The sequence below is a fragment of the Rattus norvegicus genome, chromosome X (assembly GCF_021556685.1).
Source record: "Rattus norvegicus strain SHRSP/BbbUtx chromosome X, alternate assembly SHRSP_T2T, whole genome shotgun sequence".
NCBI lineage: Eukaryota > Metazoa > Chordata > Mammalia > Rodentia > Muridae > Rattus > Rattus norvegicus.
The window spans coordinates 75,177,314-75,201,329 of NC_141554.1; the positions used below are offsets into that span (position 1 = coordinate 75,177,314).

General features: G+C 46.2%; 2 protein-coding genes across 13 annotated transcripts in view; one reads left to right on the forward strand and one right to left on the reverse strand.

Annotated features, from left to right (window-relative positions):
* The window catches only part of Nhsl2 (NHS-like 2), a 239,526-nt gene that overhangs the window by 199,989 nt on the left and 15,521 nt on the right, over positions 1–24,016 (forward strand). For 4 of the 11 annotated variants that reach the window (NM_001447011.1, NM_001447012.1, XM_087599930.1 and 1 more), the window contains 1 exon segment: positions 23,573–23,704. In NM_001447011.1, the coding sequence (NP_001433940.1) occupies positions 23,573–23,704 (132 nt within the window). 11 annotated transcript variants of the gene reach the window in all.
* Rtl5 (retrotransposon Gag like 5) lies at positions 14,018–18,817 on the reverse strand. Of its 2 annotated transcripts, none has more exons than NM_001401245.1 (2): positions 15,059–18,817; positions 14,018–14,608 (listed from the first exon to the last, which is right to left on the reverse strand). In NM_001401245.1, exon 1 carries the CDS (start codon positions 18,344–18,346, stop codon positions 16,541–16,543), a length of 1,806 nt encoding a protein of 601 aa, NP_001388174.1. In that variant the 5' UTR covers positions 18,347–18,817; the 3' UTR covers positions 14,018–14,608; positions 15,059–16,540. The 2 variants fall into 2 exon arrangements, with proteins under 2 accessions (NP_001388174.1, NP_001388173.1); NM_001401244.1 differs by having other exon boundaries at positions 15,033–18,817.

Sequence of the window (24,016 nt, forward strand, 5' to 3'; positions counted from 1 at the left end):
GCTCCAAGGTGCACAGCCGCCCTGGAATATAACTGTCCAGACTTGCCAACCATTGTTTCTTGGTCAAATGGACAAATCTCTGTTCTTGTTAGTGCTGAACCAGTTAGTTCCCCGTGTTCACCAATCAACGTTTGCTGAGCTGGGCTCACACAGCCGAACCCGGAGCTGATCTTGACTTCGTAAAGTCCTCCCTTTTCCTCAATACTGTTTCCTTTGTAATGACAGCTTTTTTTCCTGCCATGAACAAGCCTGAATTTCCTCAAGTTTGGGGGACCCGAGGAGGCTGTAGGCAGTCCAGCTGAGTTAATCTTGAGTTAATCTTATTAGCCTGTGAGATCAATTGGCTGCAGGCACCAGGCAAGTGACAGCACGGGCATTAATTCAGCAGCAGTTGGAACAGCCTCACAGCGAGGGACTGATTTATCAATCCCTTTAATGGATGGGATCACATTTAGCTAATTGTGTCTGAGGCTGGCACGAGTAAGATGACCTCCTTGTGATATGGGTCTCCTGCAAGGATGAGGGAATGAGAGAAGAGGCTGGGTGGCAAGTCATGCCATCTTCCTGACCACTCCTGTTTGGGTTCCAGATATCTCTGAGCTATGTGTTACTGTCTCGAAGGGAGCATAACACAGGGCAGTGGCTATCAAAGCGTAGTCTTTGTACCAACAGTATCGGCATCCCTTAGGAATCTGTTAGGCATGCAGATTTCTGGGTCCCATCCCTCACCCTCAGCTGGAGTATCTGAAAGTGATGCTAAATATTTTTTAAAAGAATTATTTATTTCACGTATATGAGTACACTGTATCTGTCAGACACATCAGAAGAGAGCATCAGACCCCATTACAAAGATGGTCGTGAGCCACCATGTGGTTGCTGGGAATTGAACTCAGGACCTCTGGAAGAGCGGTCAGTGCTCTTAACCACTGAGCCATCTCTCCCAGCCCCTAAATATTTTTTTAATTTCCCCAAAGAGTTGTGAATACAAACTCTGGTACCAGGCAGCCTAGGTTATATCTGTATGACCTTGGACAAGCTCTGTGACCTCTCAGTGTCTTTCAATTTCTTCATCTGTAACATGAGGGAAATAATGTCATCTGCTTCACAGGATATATATATATATATATATATATATATATATATTATATATATATACACATATACATATATATACATATACATATATATATATTCCTTCAGCATGACAGTGATTCTGAGTGGATCATAAAGTCAATATGATTTGCTAAGTAAAATTCTCTTGTTACTGTGGTGGGACTTATGTATAAATGTGTGTGTAAATGGACAAGACGAACTTTCTACTTTCTGGAGTGCTTTCTTTCTACAGTTACAAGCTTTTGAAATATGGTTAGGAATAATATGTCTTTATAATCTAGTGAGTATGCTCTGGCGAAGTAGAAAACATAGTACTTCATGAATAAGTAATGGGCAGAGTGGAAATCAGTACTACTGTTGAAGACTTAGGGTGGTCCGACTGCTAGTCATGGATCTCACGCCCACCCAGGGGCATGAGAGTGAGTCTGTAAGCCTCAGATGACATTGCAGTAGAATCAAACTCAAGGTTACAAAAGTTTCAAAGGAGAAAGGTATGAACACATGTCTGTTGCACCAGAGGAAGCTTAACCACAGTATTGAGTATGGCTGGCCCAGGGAGATCAGGAATGGATTCGAGACTGAGGGGTGGACACAGCAGAGAGGGAAAGAGTCCATGTAAGATGCAGAGAGGTCTTGGAAGCTGTCCAAGTTAATTGATTGCTGTGGAGATGTCTGAATTACCTGGGAGAGTCAAGTAGATTTTAGTTTTCAAAGGTATCCAGCTGGTCAGTGGACTCTCTACTCATTGCCATCTCTATCCTGATTGGGCTGTGAAATCTGATACAGGGCTGGGAGAACTGATTGCAAGACCAAGTTACAGCTCAGGTGATTGAGATAGGGGTACGGAAGCGGGGTGAGGCTTGAAGCTCTGACCACATCGGCTACTTCCAGCTCCACCTATCCCTTTTTAAAACTATGGTGCCCAGAATCTAGATTCTAGTAAGAGTTTAGTACGGTGCTTGCCTCTAAAGTATATTTCTTTGCATCCCAATAAACACTTTAATTCTTGATGGGCCCGATGCCTATTCATGTAGGGTCACGGCCTGGGCTTTACTGAGATGCACTTGGATTTTTGCAATGTGTTACATCTTCCTATCCTGTCTTGATGTTTCAGTACGGTATTGTGGTACACTTCTGCTTTGTAAGGCTTGTTGGTCAGATGTGCTTTTTATTTGTTTTTGTTTTAGAACAGCTTTATTGAGACAAAGCATGAACACACCATAAAATCCACCCATTTCCAGTTGTGCAATTCAGCAGGTTTATACTACAGTAGAGTAACATCAGAGAGTACGCGGCAATCACTATCATTATCAATTTTAGAGCATCACCCTAATGTTTCTATTCTCCGGGTCACTCACCATTTCCTCGCAAGCACCTCTCCAGCCTTAGGCAAGCATTGATATATGCTTTGATTTTAGGAATTTACTCGTTATGGATAACATAAAATGGGATCGTTCATAATGTGGCCTTTTGCATCCAAATTCTTTCACAGAGCTTGATGTTTTTCAAGGTCTGTCCATATTGTGTCATTGTATCCATGTGTCAGTACTTCTGTTTCGCTGTATGATTGGTTGGTTTATCTACTGGGCAGTTTGAAGATTTGCATTGTTCCACTAGGGGACTAGGATAACTAGTTCAGCTATGAACATTGATGTTTAAGTTTTCATGAGGACATATGTTTTCATTCTCTTGGGTATATTCCTAGTAGCAAAAATGTTGCATCATGCAACAACTCTGTGTTCGACATTTTGGGAGACTGCAAGGCTGTTTTCCAAAGTGGATTCATCAGCAGTCGATGAGGGGACTAGATTCTCCACACTCTACCCAACATGTATCTATTTTGTTGTTGTTCTTGTTGTTATAGCTCTCCTAGTGGATGTGAAGTAGTACTTTTTACTTCTGTTTCCTTGGTGATTAATTGTGTATTGAATATTTTCTTGTGTGTTTATTGGCTATTTGTGTATCTTTGGAGAAATATCTTTTAAGAGCTTTTGCCAATGTTTGATCTGGATTATTTATCTCATTGATTTATAAGAGATGCGGACACATTTTAGATGCAAGTCGCTTCTCAGATACATGACTTGTAAATATGCTCACACATCCTATAATGTGTCTTTTCACTTCCTGCCTGAAATTATTTGTAACAAATGTTTTAAATTTCCATGAAGTACAATTTGTCTGTATTTTTCCTTTATTGTCATATCTAAGAAACCATGATCTAATCTAGTGTCTCAAAGATTTATACCTATGCTTCCCAATTTTTGTAAGTTTAGCTGTTACATATAGGTCTTTGATATACTTGGGTTTGCTTTTGTATGCATATAAGAATGGATCCATTTTTTTGCATTTACCAAATCAGTTGCCCCAACACCACTTTGGTTGAAAAGACCTTTTCTCCTTGAATGGAATTGGCACCTATGTCAAAGGTCAGCTGGTTAAGCTTGTCTGAACTCTCAGTTCTTGTATATTGCTTTATACATTCAACTCTAAATTTTAATTATCAAAAACTCATATAAAATTTTGAAATCAGCAAGTGAGTCCTTCACCTTTGTTCTTTTTCAAGATTGTTTTAGCAATTTTGGGTCATCTGAATTTTCATATAGATTTCAGGCTCTTTATGTCAGTTTCTACAAAGAAATTGAAAGGGTAATAAGAATTGTGTTGTATCTTTGTAGCAATATATGGTAATATTTTAGTAATACTAATTCTTCTAATCCATAAAAATGGAATATCTTTCTTCTTGCTCTCATTGTTAACTTTTTCATGTTTTTCAGCTTTCAATATACAAACTTTATGCTACCTTGTTAAATTTGTTCCTGTGTGCTTTATTCCTTTTGGAGAGGAGATGTTGTTACTTCAGTTTGAACCTAGGGTCTTCTGCATACTGACGAAGTGCTCTACTTCTGATCATTATTCTCAGCCCTCCTTTTCATTTGAATTCTTTGAAGTTTTGTTTTATAAGACACCATCTCACTATATAGCCTTGGCTAGCCTGGAGCTTGCTCTGTACACCAGGCTGGCCTGGAACTCATAGAGATCCAGCTTCCTCTGCCTCCTAGTGCTGGAATTTAAAGGCATGTGCTGCCATGCCCAGCTATAAATATATTTTTAAAAAGAACAAAGCCTCGGGGGCTGGAGAGATGGCTCAACAGTTAAGAGCACTGACTGCTTTTCCAGAGGTCCTGAGTTCAACTCCCAGCAACCACATGGTGGCTCGCAACCATCTGTAATGGGATCTGATGCCCTCTTCTAGTGTGTCTGAAGAAAGTGACAATATACTCATATAAATAAAGAAATTATTATAAACTAATTTTAATACTATATTAAAATATATCTATATTATATTATTGTATATTATATATTAATATTATATATTATATATAACAAACACTGGTAATTCCAGGTTCTCCTTCTCAACACCCCATCCCAAAGTGTGCGTGCGTGCGTGCGTGCGTGCGTGTGTGTTTACTTAGAGAGAAGGAAGGTGAGTGGGTAAGTAAGTAGGTACATACATATTGTGGTGCACATATGGAGTTCAGAGGACAACTTTTGGGAGTCAGTCCTCTCCTTTCACCTTGTTGAGGTGTTTCCACTGTTGTTTCTGTTGCTGAGCAGTGAATTCCTGGAGAGCTGGCTCACACATTTCCAGATGATTCTCTAGGCTCTACCTTCCAAATCTCCATAGGAATAGTGACATTATAGATGCTCACCACCACATCTGCTTGCTTGCTTGTTTGTTTTCTTCCTTCCTTCCTTCTTTCCTTCCTTCCTTCCTTCCTTCCTTTCTTTCTTTCTTTCTTTCTTTCTTTCTTTCTTTCTTTCTACCAGATTGTTCTGTATAGCACTGGCTATCCTGGAATTCTCTCTGTAGACCAGGCTAGCCTCGAGTTCACAGAAATCCACCCATCTCTGCCTTCCAAGTACTGGGATTAAAGGCATGCACCCCTACAACCCGCCCACCACCCCACCCCCAGCCACATGTACTTTTTATTATATTCCAGACATGGAAGTCAAGGCATTGGGTAGTGCTTTTTACACGGTGCTTTATTATTTTTATGATGATATTGTAAATAAAATTGGTATCTCTTTTTTATTAGTGTTCAGCACCGCATACCAAATGAGCCTTGTATATGCTGGCTGGGGCTCTTCCATTGAGCTCTTTTTAGAATTTTTATTTGGAGATGTGGTCTTACAATGTTGCCCAGGCTGACTACAAATTTTATATCATTCTGTTGATGCCTTTTAAATAGCTGGGAGTATAGGCTTGCACTATCATTCCTGATTAATTTTCTTATCTCATTTCAGATTTTATTATAAGCATTTAATAATACATTTTGTGATTTATATGAAACACATTATTTTTAATGGATTTCTTAGAATCTTTCAGGTATGAGATCATGTGGTCTTTGAAATATAATTTACTTCTTCCTTTCCAATCTGTGGGTATTTTATTTAATTTTTATTTAATCATTCTGGTTACAACCTGTATGCATTAGCTACTTTTCTGATGCTGTGATAAAATATCATGATCAAAAACAATTTAAGGAGGAAAACATTTATTTTAGCTTATGGTTCCAGAGGGATAATGTCCATGGTTGTGAGGAAGGCATGGCTGAAGCAGTAAGCAGAAAGACTTTCTCAGACTGGCCAGAGATATAGATAATGACACTGAGTCTTTTTAATATTTTAAAGCCTAGGCCTTTGCAGGGCAATCTCCCAATTACTCTATCCCTTCTAATTCTGATCTCTGACCTACCATGTAGTCAGGTCTGCCCCTCTGCTCCATTCTGGTCCAGCCATCCACCTCAAGTCCGCTGGTGAATCGCCCTTGTCTGAATTTTCTCCCAGCGTCCCTTTCTTGTCCATAAGATCCACCCTCCACTTCTTACCCAGCTATTATTGGCTGTCAGAATTTTATTGCAGCCAATCAGATACAATTCTAGATTACCCTAGGCAGGTGAGGAGGAATGAATATTTACAAACTATGAGACGGTTGATGGGCCACAAAATAACAATTCCTGCCAGCATTTAGCTCTCTGCTAGTTCAGAATTAACAGTTAAATACACAGAGACACACCTTCACACAATGTACACCAACATTTCATCTGCATAAAGGAAACAAACAGCTGGAACAGAAAGTGGGGTGAGGCCATAAAACCCTCAAAGCCCATCCCCAGTGGGGCACGTCCTTCAGGACAGCTCCATCCACAAAAGGTTCCATAACTTCCATCACCAGCTGGGGACCAAGTGTTCATATATGTGAGCCCCTGAGGAGAATTTCTCATTCAAGCCACCACATTCCAGTATAAAGTTGAATGAGAGTAGTAAGGAATAGACCCCGCTCTTATTTCTGATCTTAGGGAGAATGTACCCAGTGTTTTCACACATTACATGTTGTGTTATTGTGAGTTTCTCTTACATGTTCTTGTCTATTCTTAGTTTGTTTGCATGCTTTTAACATTGAAGGATATTGAATACTTTTATATGTAATTCATTTTTGGGCTAAGATTGATCATGGTTTTGTTTTTCATTATATCAATGTGACTTGTTTCGTTGATTTTCAAATGTTAAGACATTCTCGCATTTCTAGGATAAATTCTACTTGGTAGTGGCACATGATTACTTTTATATTACTGGATTTGGTGTGTTAATATTTTGTTGACATTTTTACATGTATAGTGATCAGGGATGATGGTCTGTACTTGTCTTGTTTGTTGCTGCTGTTAATGTCAGAGTAGTACTGGCCTAACGAGCTGAAAAATGTTACATTCTCATCAATATCAAATGAGTTTATAAAGAATTAGTGTTACTTTTTCTTTAAATAATTGGTAAACTTTACCACTGAGGTGTTTCTGGCTTTTTATCTTTTAAAAAATTCTATTGTGTATATACTATATTTTATTTATCTGTTCATTTTTTTAAAAGATATATTCATTTGTAATTTATGTGTATGACTGATTTGTCTGTATCTAAATCTGTGCGTGCAAACATGCATGCAATGTTTATGAGGGCCAGAAGAGGGCATCAGATTCTCTGGACATAAGCTGCCATGTGGTTGATCTTCCGGGATCACTCGTAATTTTTGCAAACAGTTCTACTCCTGATGACTAAGCATTCAAATATATGAGCCTCTGGGAGTCATTCGTGTTTGAACCACCACAATGTGAAGAGATCAGAGAATGATTTTTCTAGAGTCAGTTCTCTCCTTCTTCCATGGGATCCAGGGAGAGAACTCAGGTCATCGAGTTTGCACAGCAAACACTTTTATCTGCTAGACCATCTTGCTGGCCTCATCTTGAGTCATTTCTGACAGTTTGTGTCTTTCTAGGAATTTAGTCATTTCATCTACGTTGTCCTTTTGGCTTACAACTATTCATAGTATCTTTCGGATTCTTTTGCTTCTGTACGGTCAATTATAATGTCCCGGTGTTTACTTCTGAGGTTTAGTCAGTGTGAGCCTTCTGTCTCTCTTTCTTGGTTAGTCTAACCAAACAAATTTTTTGAAATCCCATTTGGCCTCCTTCCGTCTGTGTTTGGACATCTAAGAATGCCTATGAATGTCCTTTACAGGCAAGAAACTAAGTCTCCTCCATGTGTAGCTTTCAGCCAGAGCCCCAAAGCATACATTTCTGTTCCCTGTGCCAACTAAGGCAAATTTATTTTGAACCAGTGTCTTTAGTAACCAGTGACTGTGGCGCTCAGGGTTGTCATGGTCTTACCTCTCACTGTGGGAATTAAGCTGCAGCTTTTTAGTACATGGCCCTCAGCCAAAGTGGCTCATTTCGAAGTAAGTATGAGGGCCTGGAACAGAGCCGAAAGCATCAGGTTCCGACCAGCAGGGACCCTCAGGCAAAGCATTGTGGATAGGCCTGGGGCATTGTCTACGTTGAGTCCTGAATGGGAGCAGAAGCAAGGAAGGCCTCCTACTATACTGACCATATGCCTCCTTGGTCACAGTGCCCAGGACTGTGCTGTCCTGGTTGGTAGGGACTCGGATGACAGGTGGAGACTCAGAAAGGCAGGAAAAGGCATTTGAGATGTGGGGCAAGAGCTGATTCTCTGCATGTCCCAAGCCTAACCCAGGTCCTGTGGTTAAATCATTTATTTGTTCAGAACTCTAATAATTCATTTATTGTTAGAGTCAATAAAATGTCTACTTCTAGATTATTTCCAGACTAATGAGGCATCTGTGTTTCCTGCAAGCAGGTCTCAATTTTAAAACAGAGCAAACCCCACCAACATCTCTTTAATGAGAAATGAAAAAAAAAAAAAAGAATTAGCTCTCTGAAATGGGTGTGTGGTGAACAAGAAGCCTAAACCCACTGTGACAGCTTCAGCCCCACCCCGGGCTGCTGACTCAGGACCAAGAGGAAGAGGGAGCTGCCAGACTTCATGATTTCTGTAAACAGTTCTTGAAAAAGAAACCACACACTTGTCCCTCTGCCAGCCCGCAGCTTGTCCCCACAGCTGACAGGGCAGCCATTGTCTTTTCTCTGATGCCCTCTGGCTGGGCTCTTTAATTTGAACTCCATGGATCTCTAGCAGGTCTACAGTTAGAACTTAGGAGAGCTGAGAACTTGGGGGCAGGGCGGGAGAAAAATAATTTCATCTTTTCTCCACTAACCATGAACAGAGTTTTAGCATTTCTTGAAGTCTGAATGTAGGCAACAAATCACACTAACATTAGCCATGTCTGGATTTTCTCACCAAGAGGAGTCACAGCTATTTTCATATCATGTTACAGTTGCTACATCTTCGGAATCACCAGCCTCTAATCTCTAGACTTACCATTAGGTCTTGTGGTTTAATCTATTATTAGTGATAGAACTGGACCACAAAGTGATTTAAAAAAATATGACAATCTCGTATGATTGATCTCCTTTGTCATAGTGCATATCATATTTTATGCATGTCGGGCAAGGAAGAATGTATCTCAGAAAATGCTAGAGGAGTTCACACATCGCTTGCCAAAGATTAACATCCTGCCTGAGATCTTAGACTACTTCTGCTCCTTGGGCCTAGTTTTGTTGTTTTGTTTTGGTGTTTTGTGCTTTTGCCTGTTTGTGGAGATGGGTGAGGAGGTCTCACTATGTAGCCAAGGCTGGCCTTCAAGTCGAAGTCCTCCTGCCTCCATTTACCAGGTGCTTGGATTAAAGGCATGAGCATGCCTGGGTCCTGACTGAGTATCATTCTTTTGTTTTTGTCTTTCTTGAGATATGGTCTTACTAGGTAGCCAAATCTGGCCTATAACTTTTCATCTCTTGCCTCAGTTCTGGGATCATAGGTGTATGTCACCATGCCTCCATCTCATGGGCTTCATTTCTGAACCATAAAACTTTGCCTGTCTGAATGCTAGTGTTATGGTGTGTGTCAGCTTCACCTCTGTGCCACGCATCTTAATCTACCAAAGCAGGGCTAGTGGCCCTGCTCATAGGAAAATTGTGGCAATTAATAAATGAAAAGCATTTGGGCTTGAACTCATAGTCACTCTAGCTAACTAGGCATTGGCTATTCTCAGTGTTGCTGGTTCATCTCAGTGAATTCATATGCTCTACCATCAGCTCCGTTTTTAGAAGAAGGAAATTCAATTATAGAGAAACACAGTGATCAAGGCAAGGGCATGCGTCGGAAGAATGGCAGAAGCTGAGTTCAAGGTCTGTGTAAGCCTTAAGCCCAGTGGAAGTGACTCTTCACAAAGGAAGGGGACATCGCTGCCATCAGAGAGATGATGAGCATTGCCAAGGAGCTCAGCTAAAGAGGGGAACAGCTAGCACCTTGGCAGTCTGAATGAGCCAGGCTTTGCCTCCTGTCCTCAATATACCAACTAAAGAGAGAAGTCATGATGAAAACCATGATAAACCAGATAAAAGTGCTTTTCTGTGTGGCCAGATTGAGAAGAGGAAGAGGTAAAGGGGCCCAGTAACTCACTCCCAAGTCTGTATTCGGGGCTACTGATGTGGAAACTAATCACTGACCCATTATAGTCTGGGCTCTGTTCTGTCTTGCAGGTTGGTCTGATAAGTTGTCAGAACTCTTCCTGGGAGGCAAGTTCCTCCTCTGGCTAATATCAAGGCTTCAGCCTTTCCCTTCTGCCAGCATGCAATTCCTGGGACATTTTTAGTTCGTTGGGTCCCATTGTTTCAGAAGTCTGTTAGCAAAAGGGAATACCATAAGTCTGAGAATGTCCCCTCTCCTGCTTAGATGGCTGCAATTCCTATTGCTTCCCCTCAAGCTTTGTTGTGGGGACCTCCTAGCTCCATATGCACAGCACCAGCCAGGTCTAAGGGACCAGTTCTCCTTCCAAAGGCTGCTACTAATGCAGCATCCATATTCCATGGGGGAAGTCCGCGTTCTCACATTGCACAGATCCTGCAGCAGTGAGCTCATATTGCAAACCAGAACATCCTTCCTTGTTCTAGACTTATGGTTCAATGGGGCCAGGAGTATGGGGCAAGGAGGGGCTTCGAAGGGCAGGGCTGTTTGGGGACAGAGGCATTTTCAAGAAGGAAGTAATCTTGGAGCTGAGCAGATTGCCAGTAGACTGGAGCCAAGCGTGTGAATCCCGCCTCTTTCTCCTTTTCCTTTTTCTGAGTCCCCCTTTCCTTTTCCCTTTCCTCTTTTCCTTTCCTTCCCTCCTCCTTCAGAAGGTTCTCATTATAGTGTGCAGGTTGGTCTTGAACTTCTCAGCTCATACAATCCTCCAGCTTCCACCTCCCGAATAATTAAGGCTCATGTCATTGCACCCTGCATGTTTGAGTTTTCAAGAGAGACGGATGGGATGTTCAAAGACCCAGAAGCATGAAAGGGTGTGGTGTGTAAGGAGAAGAAGGAAATGATTCAACTTGTCTGGAGATAGGACAGGCTAGAAAAAGAAAGGAATGTAGCTGGGCAAATGAGTGGGCATGGCTATCTTTTGATCAGATAGAGAAGAATGTCCCAATCAGATCCAGGAGCCTTCCTCTTCAGGAGAGCCATTGACAACGAGATTTGTAAGTTCAGAGCAGCACATGTGTCCGTGCATACATGCATGCAAACACGCTTGTTAACACCACCCCAGATACATAGAAAATGGGTTGATTAGTGGAAGATAGTAGAGGTTAGACCAGCAAGGAACTACAGCAACAGTCTAGGGGAGAGATGAGGAGAACTGAACTGAGAGGCTAGGGGGTCTGGGCCGGCTAGATTGTCTGGCCTATTCCACACCTCAGCCAGGTTCATTTATGTGCAGTAAGTGGGAAGAAAGACAGGAATTGCAGGGGAACTGGCCCTCCTTGTCTCAGCTGTGTGTGGGTCCTGTGAAATAAGCTCCTCCTTAAGCCATGGCACTTCACACATTTCATTTTAACCTTTCTCACATTAACATCGGGGAGCCCCATGTCCCAGTACCCACCCTACCCACATCCCCCATTAGGAGGGCTGCTGAGGTAAGGGGCCCCTATTCTACATCTTCATGTGGCAGGCAGGAAGGGAAGGGGGTTGCAGGGAGCAGGCCAGGGCCTGCTTACTGTCAAAGGAAATATCCACCCCTCTAAGCCTTTAAGAAACTGTTTTCTTCCAAGTAGATCTCCCTGTTACCAAGGCAACTTGAGAACTCTGGGCTTTGTGTTTCTGCCCAGGGTCCCTGGGGAGAATTAGCCGGCCTAGTCTGGACAAGATGCAGGATGCACTCACTGGAGGTCCTTGTGTAGGGGTAGTCTCTCACCTCATTCTTTGGGTGCTTTTCCCCAGGAGGAGCCCTCATTATCCCTTCCTGAGCCCCATAAGCTAATTTTGACCATGGACGACACAGTCTGCACATCAGTAGACCCAACTTCTTCAAGACAAATGTCCACACCCACCTATGGACTGTCCATCCATCTTAGAATCTGAGGCAGGTGTCATGGAGGGGTTGGCTTCTCCCAGACTATGTATATGCTAGGCACTCATTGTTCCACAGATATCTCAATTGTGTACTAAATATTAGAACCGTTTCTCTGGCCTGGTGCCTGCTTTAGGGAAGGCTTATAAGAAACTGGCCAGGAAATATCATCTGGGCTATTTAGTCGCCACAACTAGACTGGCATTAGAATTGTCTAGGAAACATTTCAGAACTAGGAAGCATGAAGATTGACTCTCGGGGTAGCATAGATAGAGATTATGAGCACAGGTTCTGGTATCACACTGTTGATCATTTAAAGGACAGAATAAGGAAACAAAAGGACAGTCGAGCCAATATCATAGGCAGCAGAATCCTCTGTTTCATGCCATCTCTTAGGAAGAAGGATTTGGGAACCCTCCTCATCTTCTCATCTTTCTACCCCTCCCCCTTCCTGTCTTCGATTCAGGCACTTCCTTATTCTTGGCAAAACGGCTGCTGTGAGGTGCACGGTTCCCCTAGGTTGGGTGCCCAAGATCCCAGGTGGGGCCTGTCTACCTTTGGGTGGCAGCAGCAACCCAGAAAAGCAGTGTTGTCTTCAATGTGCTTCCTGCTTCCTCAAGCCACATCTCCCACGCTCAGGCTCTCCTGAGGCATGGGGGAGGGGGGGCAGTCGTTCTGTTTTCCTAAACCCTGGTTGCCTTTTCACTTTCGAGGTTGCCATCCTCTCGTCTTTGAAGCATCTTGACATCTACAGGTATCCTTAGCAGCTCCTCTTAGTTCTCCATGCAGAGGCTTAGTTATGCACCTGCCTTTTCAGCACCAAACTGCCGCTGCTGATCTGCCATTGTGTCATTGGGCTACTTAGCTGGTTCTATGGATGCAACTGAACAAGCAAAGAGGGTGTGGCCACAGAGAGGAAGGGCTCGATAACAGGCCTGGAAGCCCGCAGTGCTGGCGCACAGTTCTTCCTTTTTCCTCCTGTCCTTCACCTGCTCTCTTTAGTCCTTACAAAAGCTGACCCCAATTACCCCTGCCTGCAGCATCATGAGAAATCCCAAGGCTGACCCCCCCTAAAAGCCTAGAAGGAGGCCCACTGCTCACTGGGACAGCTTGCAGCCTGTGCAGGCCCTGTCCTTCCCCAGAACGGACAATCAGCGTCGTGCTCAGCACTGCCACTGGGCCAGCCTTGCTGTGTTTCTCTGCAAAACACAACCACTACCTGTCTTTCTCCTTCAGAGCCCCAAATACAGCCCACTTGACCCGGAGTACCCCCGCCCCAATTGGACCCAAGATTCCTGAGATCTGGGTTCCTCAGATATAAAAGGAGACATTACCTGGCTGGATTATAGCATTGAAATGTTGGGGAAAGTGGTTCTCCTCCCTTTCTTCCTCTCAAGTTACTAGGACTGTTACTGTGAGGATGCAGAGCCGGGCAGGATCAGGAGACAGGCCTGCCTTGTTAGACAGTAGGACCGACGAGTCGGGGCAGAGAGGAGCAGTTCTGGGAGCTGACTACCAACTACAGAACTGTAAAGAAGCCATTTACTGTGGCCTATATGACAGTGGATTGTAAGTCTGCATCTGTCCTTATCTTAAAGAGGGTGAGACTAATAAATAACCTGCTGCCCAGAATGTTGTCAGGATGAAGGATAATGGCAGATCCTCAGTGCCTAGCCTAGCACTCACAAGGAGGACGGGTCAACGGGGGAAAATGTTTTCACTCATGTCTGAGAAAGCTAAGCAAGTCCAGGAATGGGGTGCAGTTCTTTTTTACTCTACACTCTATAAAAAGCAGGGAGGTCTTGCTGACCCTGCTCGGCCTGCTCTGGGAATTTGGTTCCAGCTCGTTCACTGGAGTCCCATAGCACCATCTAGTGTCCCAAAATGGAAGGACCCTTTCCCCACCCTGCCTGCCTTCACTCCTCCCAAGAACTGCTTCCTGTTGCTGGACCTCAAGGCTTCAGGCTAGCACAGATGAGCTAAGGTGACTGAGAAGTAAGCGCCTTAGGTCCCCGTCCCTGTTCAGTAACACAGACAGACACAATCTTTACACACCCTTTATGCTTTTTTATTGAGGAGAGAAAGCTTTAGCATACAGAAGAACTTCTCTTCACAGCACAGTAATACAACAGTAACAGTAATAACAGGAACACATTTGTTTCACTGGAGCTTCCGAGTGTCTTTGGAGCACTCTTGTTGTACCCTGCATGCATCCCCACCCCCACCCCTATCCCACCCCACCCCCACCCCCACCCCCCACAACCCAAGGAGGCACTCAGAGTTTCGGATAGCTCCTGTAGCTGTCACATCACAACAAATATTGAAGAACTGGGAAAGAAGGGAAAAGGTCAAAGGAAGTTCAAAGCCCCTCTGCCCCCAGAGGCCCACAGACCAGTTTACTGCTCATGTGTGCTCCATCTCCCTGGCTGAGGCTACAGGCATTCAGAGTAAGAAGCACCATGGAGCCAGGCAAAGCATTGCCAAGGGGGTCTCTGGAATTTGAAGTACAAGACACCTGCTTTTTGCACTTCTCCACAAGGACAGGCAGCGTGAGCAGCATGTTGACATCAACAGACGGGGTCCATAGCTTCGAAGAATAGAGTTTTCCCTTCTGGAATTCTCGATTGAGGAAAAAAGCTGAAAAACAGACACAAAACAAAGTCTTCACATGGTTCTTTTTCACTCCTGCCCTGGTGGGGATGGGGAAACCAAGCAACTAAAATGTCTAACGACTGATTCAGGAAGGCAAAATGATGCTGCGTCACACAGATGACAGCCATTTCAGTCCTGCTGCCGGCCCTCCAGCTGGATGACCTCACCTTTGAGAAAACCCACTAGAAAGAAAGAAACAAATGCTGCCTCTATGTGGTGAGATTGTGAATGATTGTGAGGGAACTATTTTGTCCTTACAGCGTTCTCTACTTCCCAAATTTTCCATAATGACTATACATTAACTTTTCTCTTTGGGAGAACCACTGTGAAAGGTAGCAGCAGGTTATAGGAACCCAATTACTGATCTCCAAGGTTAGAAATCAAAGTGCTAAGTGAAAAGGCCCCTTACCTCTTTCTGATGAATAGAGATCTCACCGTAAACCAGTCTGAGGACTAGGTCTGTCTAGGACTCCTCTTCTTCAAGTTCCTTCTTCTGGTCTTAAGTTCAAATTCTAGGGCTGGGTTCTCATCTTCAGACTCCAGTGAGGAAGGTACACATTTACTGTTTTCTTTCTGCTGACCACAGTCACTTGGGCTCCACTTTGCCCAACCGCTAGGCACTGTGCAACAAGTTCAATGCCCAGGAACAAGGTGGGCCAGCAGTGAACCAGACTGCCATTTTGTGGCCAGAACTGGCATAATACATGCGTACTTTCCACTGCAGAAGCAGTATTTTGTGGATCCAAAAGTGAACTGCAGGTCTCTTACTAGGGGCACCTGAATTTGTGCCCAAGAAGCCCCTGGAGTGTGTAGGAGGCAGTCACCCCTTAAGCCACAGTGGTTAACTGAAGTTCAACAACAAGCCTGGGAGAGATTTGCCCCTCATGTGAGAGCCATGGGGGTGTTGGGCAACAGCACTGCAGTAAGGCCAGCTTCTGCAGAGCCGCCCTGTTTTCTCCTTTCAGAACTGAGTACTCCTTAGAGTCAGAGGGGCTTAAAGAGTAAGTCAGCAAGGCCACCTCTACAACCTTGAGGACACAGTCTCCTCATAGGCCTCTGGCCGGGGCTGCAGTCCAGAGCCTAGCAGGAAGAAGAGGGCCCTGTTCTTAGAGCAAGAGTCACTCCTTAGGATGTCAAACTGGACTGTGCTGCTGCTGCTGCTGCCACCTCTGCTTCCCCCTCCCCTGATACCAGTCCTCTAGGCAACGTGAAGGCAGAAGTAGCCAAAGTCTGGTTAAGGATATTGAGGCGGGAGTCTGAGGGAAGGTAAACCCCAGCACTCAAAGTGAAGTCCATTTGCCATCATTGGCCAAAGAGAGTAAATCTCAGTCCAGCTGTCCGTTGCATGTGTGGCTTTGCATATTCTCACTGCGCTGGATGTAGGGTCCCCTTTCAGGGCCTTCTGCTGGAATATGGCAAGTATATATTTCTTGGTGTCATCCTGCTCGTTGTCTAATAAGTGGCCTCAGTGGCATTAAGAGTTTACATCTAATGCCTTTAGATCACTGAATGGGGCAGATCACTCAGGCATTGGGTAAAGTCAGGATAACACTGTAGAACACAAGGCAAAGAGCACAGGAGAGGCGAAGATTGGGGACAACTAGAGAAGACAAAAGTGACCAGTGCCATTTCCAAGAATAGAGACTTGCTTTGCAACTTGTGCAAGGACTGAAGAGAGTACATGCCAAGAGGACTGTGAATACTGACCTCTCCTTTCCTGGATGGCCCAAGTTGGGCACATTTCACTCTCTGGTTGTAGTTGCAAAACTACCTGGAATTCTGCAGTTCTTCTTTCGCTCCTTCCAGTCTTGAGCTTTCGTACGGACTGGTCAGTAGATGGGGCACGTACAGCAGCAATAGCAGAGGCAAGGGAAGCAGTGGAAGGGTGTGTTCCCCGTGACCAACTCACCTCAGTATTCACACTCGAATGCGACCTTGAGTGGCACGGTGCCCCCCCTGCCTAGGAGAGAGGCAGAAGAGCACTGAGGGACGCCTTCGCATCTGGCGATGCCCCAAGCGGCCTGCATGGCGAATCAGTGGTGGTGAGCTGTAGAAGGAAGAATTGGTGCCTGGAAGGCCCTCCAGAAGTGGGACTCGATTCTGGTTCCTCTGTCTGCCAGAAGGCATAATGGGCGGTGACACACCCAGGTAGTTTTCAGCATGGTAGCCTATTGCAGAGCTAATGGTCTGGGTTGAAGTGTCAACAAGGACAGGTTCGTCCATCACCATCAGCTCTCCATGTAGGCCATGGTGGTGGGCAGCAAGTGCATGCATGTGTGCATGGATGTGCTCATGCACATACACATGCTCATGCTCTATCTCCTCCCGCTCTTGCTCCTGTTCTGAATCCAGGACCCTAACTATAACTTCATCATCTTCTTCATATTTATTTTCATCACTATCCTCATTCTTCATCATTTCCTCCTCCTTGTCTTCCTCCTCCTCCTCCTCTTCCTCATCCTCATCCTCCTCCTCGTCTTCATCCTCCTCCTCATCTTCATAATCCTCATCCTCATCTTCTTCATCCTCCATCTCTTCTTCCTCCTTCCTCATGTCCTCCTCTTCGTCCCTCATCTCTTCTGGGAAAGCCTTCATGTGCTTCCTGTGGTCCTTTAGATAAAGCTCGTGCCCGCCTGCCTCCTCACTGTCACCCTCATTTTCACTGTAGAACGCCACACCTTCGTTCTCATCCTCGTTAGAGATCAGTGTAAAAGGGCAGCAGCTATTTTGAACCGCAGGGAGTGAAGCTGGCTTGGGAACACGCACTTTCCTTTCAATCTCAATACACTCCAGAATCAGCTCATCCAGGTCTGCCATTTCAGTTGACCATAGGAGTTCCTTTCGGAAAAACTCTGACAAGCCTTTGAGAAATTGGTTTTGGAGGCGACAATCATCCCAAGACAAGAACTGGGCCAAAAACTGAAAAGCATCTGCATAGCTGCCCAGGGTACAGTTTCCCTGCTTGAGCTTGCGTATGGCCTTTTTAGCCACGCGTGAGGGGATGGGACCGCAGAATTCCTTACGGATTTCATCCAGGAAGCGCGGGAAGTTGGCATGCAAGGAGCTGCCTTCCTGGGTGACTGAGATAGCCCATTCTCTCGCTTCCCCTGTGAAAAAGGAGATCAGAAAGGCCACCCGATCTGCTCCCCCAGGGAAGTGTTCCTCGTGATCTGCTATGAAAGTCTCTAGCTGCATCAGAAATTCAGCCAGGTAGACTGGGTCGCCTGAAAAGGGTTCTATGTCTGGCCTCTCCAGAGGTGGCAGAAGGAACTCTACGGTTGGCTCCTTTGACATGGGGGAGTGCAGCTCTGGCTGGGACAAGCTGGGTGACAGAGGAGGGTCACTGGACCCGTCAGGGTTGGTATAGTCCTGGACCACATTAATCAAAAGATCATCTGAGACGTACTCGGGATCTGTGCGTGGAGGAGGCCAGCACAGGAAAGGCACCTCCTCCTCCTCCTCTTCCTCCTCCTCCTCCTCCTCGGGAGTGGGATCGGTCTCATTGAGCAGAAACTCAAAGTTCTCCTCGGCAAGGACCGGCACTATGGGCACTGGCCAGCGGACATAGCTTGAGACATTGCCCCGCAAGGAATTAACCTCGGCCAAGGCTCTTCCGAGCTGCAGGCCCAGTTGGACATTCTCTCCTCGAAGGGCATTTAACTCCTCTCTCAGGGCCACATTCGCCAAGCGGAGGCTATTGAGATTTCCCGCCGCCTCTGACATTGTGATAAGTTCCCAGGGCTTTGAGTGCCGGGCACTTGGGGGGTAGGGAGTTATAGGGGCTGCGGGAGGAGGCCGAAATGCGGAGGTGGGCGTGGGAGGAAACCAAAGTGCGGCGACAGGGCGACCGGGCGCAAGCGATCCCGGGCCACACCCACAGGGGCTCGGTCCGGGACGCGTTACCTCGTGGCAGGGGTCGGAGAAGGCAGGCAGCAGCTCGGGACCTGAAGGCGGCAGGCGCAGGAAACCGAAGAGAAGCTGGCAGAGGTGACGCCAACAGAAGCAGGCAGAGTAGGAGGGAAGGGACTGCGGCAGGATCTGTCGAGGAAAAATCTTGCAGACAGCGATCCCTCGCCTTTTAAGCTCAGCCACGCGCGCCCCCCGCAGGGGCGGGCCTTCGGGAACTGAGGGAGCCCACTGGCTCCCGCGGCTGCGCTCTCACTCACTCTCTCCTTCCCTAGCTGCAGCTAACTCGGGTCGGGAAAATGCGACAGCGACTGCCCACTCGAGGTCGTCATGGCGACAGCCAGTGAACGTGTTCCTCTCCTCGGGCAGGCCCCCGAGTGTAGAGGAACTGCTTCGCGAGGCGCAGCTCAATCTCCAGAGCCTGTTGCAAGGTACTGCGAGGGCGGGGGGCTGCCTAGAGGCGGCTGCGCAGCAGGAGGGAGGCAAAGAAGAAACAGGGAGCAGCAAAAGAAAAAAAACAGTTCCAAACCATCTCTCCTTTCACCTTCCAAACAGATGATGCTAAGATTCTGGTTTCCAGGGCTGTTGCTCTCTCTTTCTCTCCCTTTTTGATTCAGTAGTCCATAAAGGAAGACAAGGATACAGGCCAAGACAGGGTAGTGGACAAGCAATTCACAGAGAAGGAAATGGGAGAGCCTCACTGGGGACCCACATTCCTTCCAGCCCTCCTGTTATATCATCACCCATGCCTTGAAAGTCTGGCACCAGAAAACAAAGGGGTCTCCTCACCTGGACTCTACACACTCTACTCTTGTAATAACCTCCCAGCCACAATGAAGTCCTCCATATAATCACATCCCCAAGCTGAGGATGTAGCTTAGTGGCATCATGTGCAAGGCCCAAGATTCTATGTCCAGCACCACCAAAAAAAAAAAAAAAAAAAAAAAAGCCATCTCTTGCTACCTTTGAGTTTCTCTTACTACTTGAGTTTTTCAGAAACACTAGACACAGGGCTGAATCCCACAGGAAGTGCCTAATAGATACTAAATATACAAAATGTTTTATCAGTTCTTATTTCTCCATGCCAGCATATAGTAATCCCAGTGCAGAATAAAAAACATCTGATCGGCCTCCCGACTGGGATGCAACTCTGCAAGATGCTAAGGGATAACCATGAGCCCTGTGTCCAACAAGGAAGAGCTACCAGGCGAGAGGGGGGAGGGGCGTGAATGTGCTAGTTTAGCACAGGCAGAATTAGGACCAGTAAGCAGAAACTCAGAGAGATGCACACTCCTCCTCCAGACAAAGAAACGGACTTGCCCAGGGGCCACAGTTCAAAGGGAGGAGTGCTCTTTGGGGGTCTTACAGGAGACTGAATAGCGCCTGGAAGGGCTTCTGAAGAGGGAGTCTGAGCATAGAGTAGAGACGCTCCTGCAGGTACTCAGCCCTGAGGGCAGGCCTCAGTACCAGATTCTGAGGCACACAGTGTTTGTTCTGAGCTCTTGACTTTCTGCGTTTCATCTCAGCCATGGCTTTGATCAAGCCCATTCAAATCTTACACACACTTCGTGTGTTTGTGAATGTTGCTGTCTTCCACGCCACTACCTTCAGTTTCCTTATTTTCGCCTCCCTAGACCTGCCCCCACCCACAGTGGAGCCAGATCTAGAAAACATCAGGTATGAATTCTTGTGGCCAGGTATGGTGGCACAAGCCTGTATGTAATTCCAGCACTCAAGAGACTGAGGCAGGAGGATCTTGAGTTCTGAGGCCAGCCTGAGCTACATGCTAAACTTTGTCTCAAAGAAAATAAAGCAAACCTAAGTTCTTGCAATCCAAGGCAGGGTTCCAGACTGGACTTCTCAGTGTAGTTCTCTTCCTGGCTCATGCACACTGCCCCTGGGTAGTGCAGCAGGACATCTGAAGAGCTGCAGAGCCCCCAGAGAATGGAACTTTAGCAAAGGATGTCTACATCCTGAGTGCTGGCTCCTGGTTGAGCACTTAAGGTGGAGACCACTAAGAGAAAGCAGCACAGCTTGCTTTCCTCCTCTACCCCAGTGGTCCTGAAAACCAAGCCCTTTTCCATTCTGAATCCAATGGTCAGAAAATAGCTCAAAGGAGCAATCGAGTCAGGCTGGGCAGCTTAGTGCAGGAGACTGGCTCATGGTCCTCCCTCAGCCTGGCGCTTGGCTGAGGCCCCCTAGAGTGTGTCTCCACTATGCTATTTTTCAGAAGAATATGAGGAACAGTATTCGGAGGCCAGACTTCTGGGGCAGACCTTCCGCTCTTCCGATGAGGCCCCTGAGCCTACTCCCAGCCCAAGGCCCCAGTCTGCCAAGCGTCTGGAGTTTGTATTGATGGTGAGTTGCCTCTGCCCCAACCTGGGAGAGCCAGCGTGCACCCACCGACAGGGGCTCTTGAACTGTTTCTGTGACCCCTTGGAAGCTGCTGTTCGTCACTGCTCACTAGCAGGGCTGCTGCGAGGCTCCACTGGGAAGGGTCCTGCCCAGCAGGTGCCTAGCCAGGCAGCCTATACATGCTTTCCTGCCTTCAAGAGGACGCCTCCAATCATTCTGCCTAAGCAGCCATCCTATGGGCACCAGCTCCTCACTACTCAGAAGCACACCCTTTCCATCACCCTCTCTCCCAACAGCCTGCAAAATGGCAGCTGAGCGAAGATGAGACCACGACCCAGGGTGTGAGGGCCCCGGAGGCCTGCCTGAGCCTGTGTACTGCCGACAAGCAAATTGCCTGGAATCGCCCCTTCCCTCTACCCATCCTAAAGGAGAAGCGCTGGCTTCAGTCCTGCTCCATACAGTCTGACCTTGTGCCAATCAACACCTCCGGTAGAGTTGCTGAGCGCCGCCTGTCTGCTTACCTTCATGCAAATGGCCCATCCTCTCCAAATGCACTGGGTGCTAGGGAGGGAGGGCCACTCTGTCTGCTACTGGCTCACCCTGCACTGTCCAGGTCATGACTCCCCAGGGAGTGGAGACTTTCGGATGAGGGGCCTGTGGCTGCTCTTCTGTCACCTTCCCCTAATGTGTACTGCCAATATAACCGAGACCATGTGATGTCGAACAAAGGTTTCTTTACAGAATGTGCCAAATGTTTTTGTTGAACTTGGCTGTTCTTTTGAGTTCAAATGGAAACAAAGTTTGTTAATTTTGTTTGTTTCGGGTAAAGATAATGTTATAAGCCCAAAGCTGGGTCTGGAATATACAGATAATAGACAGAGGGAGAGAGGAATCAGAGTACATGTGGATTAAATGTAGCATATGAAGGGAAGGGGACACAAAGGGCACAGGGAAAAGACAGAAAGACCAAAAGGGGGCCCAGAATGACTTTGAGAGTAGTGAGAAAAATGTTTGCATTTATCTTAGTTTCTTTTCCTATTGCTATGATAATAGATTCTGACAGAAGGAACTACCAGAAAAAGAGTATATACTCTGGACTCAAGGTACAGTTAGTTCATCAAAGGCAGCTGGAGCTTGAAAGTAGCTGATCACGTTGGGTCCACAGGCATGAGGCAAAAACCAGTGAACACTTGCTGCTGCTCGGTTCCCTTTTTCCATCTGTAGGGTCCAGGATCCCCTACCCAAGGAGTGGCCTCATCCACAGTTAGGTTGGATTTTCTCATTTGAGTTAATCAAGTCCATCCCCACAGGTACACCTAGAGGCACATCTCCTAGGGGATTCTGCATTGCCCAGTTGACAGCACTGTCTCAGTCTCTAGGTTAGGGGCACATGGAACTCCTGTCTCTCACTCCAGCGGCTGTAAGGTGTCAGGAAACAAGACTTGGGGCCTTAGGAAGGCAAGACCTCAGTAATCATACTGGAAGTTAGTATGACCCCTACTGTGTTGGGACAAGTTGGTGAAAGCAATGAGGACAGCTCTCTGGCTCTGTGCGGTCATGCTTCTTGGGTATGGGTTCATCCACTGCCTCCCAGAGTCATCTTGAAAAAGAGGGGCGGGAAGTAGAGCTCATGACCTAGGGAATTTTGCCAAGCAATGATGCGAGACTCACGAAGCAGCATCGATGTGCTCTGTCTAAATGGCTATCTCACTTGCAGGCTGTTCTTGAGTTTCTCCTGTGGAGCCTTTTGCTGGGAAGGGGCTACAGTGGTGTGGCTGGGAGGAGAAGGTCTGTTCAACCAGCTGTCTAGTGAGAGACATGGTGTGGAATTGCCTGTCTAGCCCCATGGACCACCTCACCCTGACTTTGCCCCAACAAATTCTAGAACTAAAGGCTAACCTAGCACTTTAAGAGAATTAGATAAGACTCAGTCAATACAAACCGTCAGTTTTGGTAGTATGTGGCCAGGTGGCTGTAGGACAGACCTATCAGGCTGCTTCTTAAATGTTGGAGTCAGTAGAAGATACCATCTTCACCTAGACCCTGTGAAGACCTAGAAAGAAGAGCATAGTCAGTCTAGGCATGACAGACCATACTTGTAATCACATCACTGTAGAAGCAGAGGCAGGGTGATAAGATCAAGTCTAGACTGGACTCACAAAAGCAGTGTCCAGGAGTCCAGAGTGCACCTAGTGGTAGAGTATTTGCCTTGAATATAGAAAGCTCTAGATGTTATCCCCAGCACCAGAGGAGAAACTTTAATGATCACAACCAAATGCCATCTAACCTCCACCCATCATTCCCACTTCACAAGCTGTGATGCTCACCCCTTCCTGTGTATCTGAAAAACCACCCAAGGACTCCTAAGCAAAGCTTCTGCCTAGGCCCTCTGCCCAGAAAGTTGAATGTTCTGGAGTTAGAGGTCATGGAATTTCAAAAGCTACCCAATTTATTTCATTATGGAGCCAGAGTTGAAAAGGCACTGCCCCAGTAAACCCAAGACGTACAGGTAAACCAAGTGTGTGTACCCAGCACCAAATTGGGAGGGATGGGGAAGAAGTGTCACCTGCCTGGATGCTACTCATGTTCATTGCTACTGCCATCTTCCTTCTCTCTACCGCAGTCCAGCTTCCACTGTACTGTAAACAGAAACCAGGATGCATCCAAGTGTCTTTATTTTGACTACAGGGCAGCAGTTTGATAGACATGCAAGTTTTCGACACTCGTTGTTTAACACAGAGACAGCCGTGAACCCCAAGTCCACCCTGAGGCGGAGGCGGACCATTATTGGATTCTCTAACTTTTCTCAGCGAGACCAAGGTGACCCCAATACAGTTGATCCCCTCGAACCCTTTCCCCCACCCTTCCCACTACTCCTGTCATGCAAATGGCATTGTGGCAGTAGGGTACTGGAATAATTCTGGGGAGAGGGACTTTGAATATTCTGAGAAAACCAATGTGGTAATTAAATGGTAACCAAGGGCTTTTGTCGAGACTAGTGATTGAGTTTGGGTAATAAATCCTGAACAAAAAATCCATTATTGTTTGCCATTACAAATGGAATGTAATTTAGGTATGAAGTACACACCTTTAATCCCAGTACTCAGTAGCAGAGGCAGAAGGATTGTCTCC

Excerpts from the sequence above, each read along its gene's own strand:
- Rtl5 (NM_001401245.1), bottom strand. The coding sequence starts at position 18,346 with ATGTCAGAGGCGGCGGGAAATCTCAATAGCCTCCGCTTGGCGAATGTG.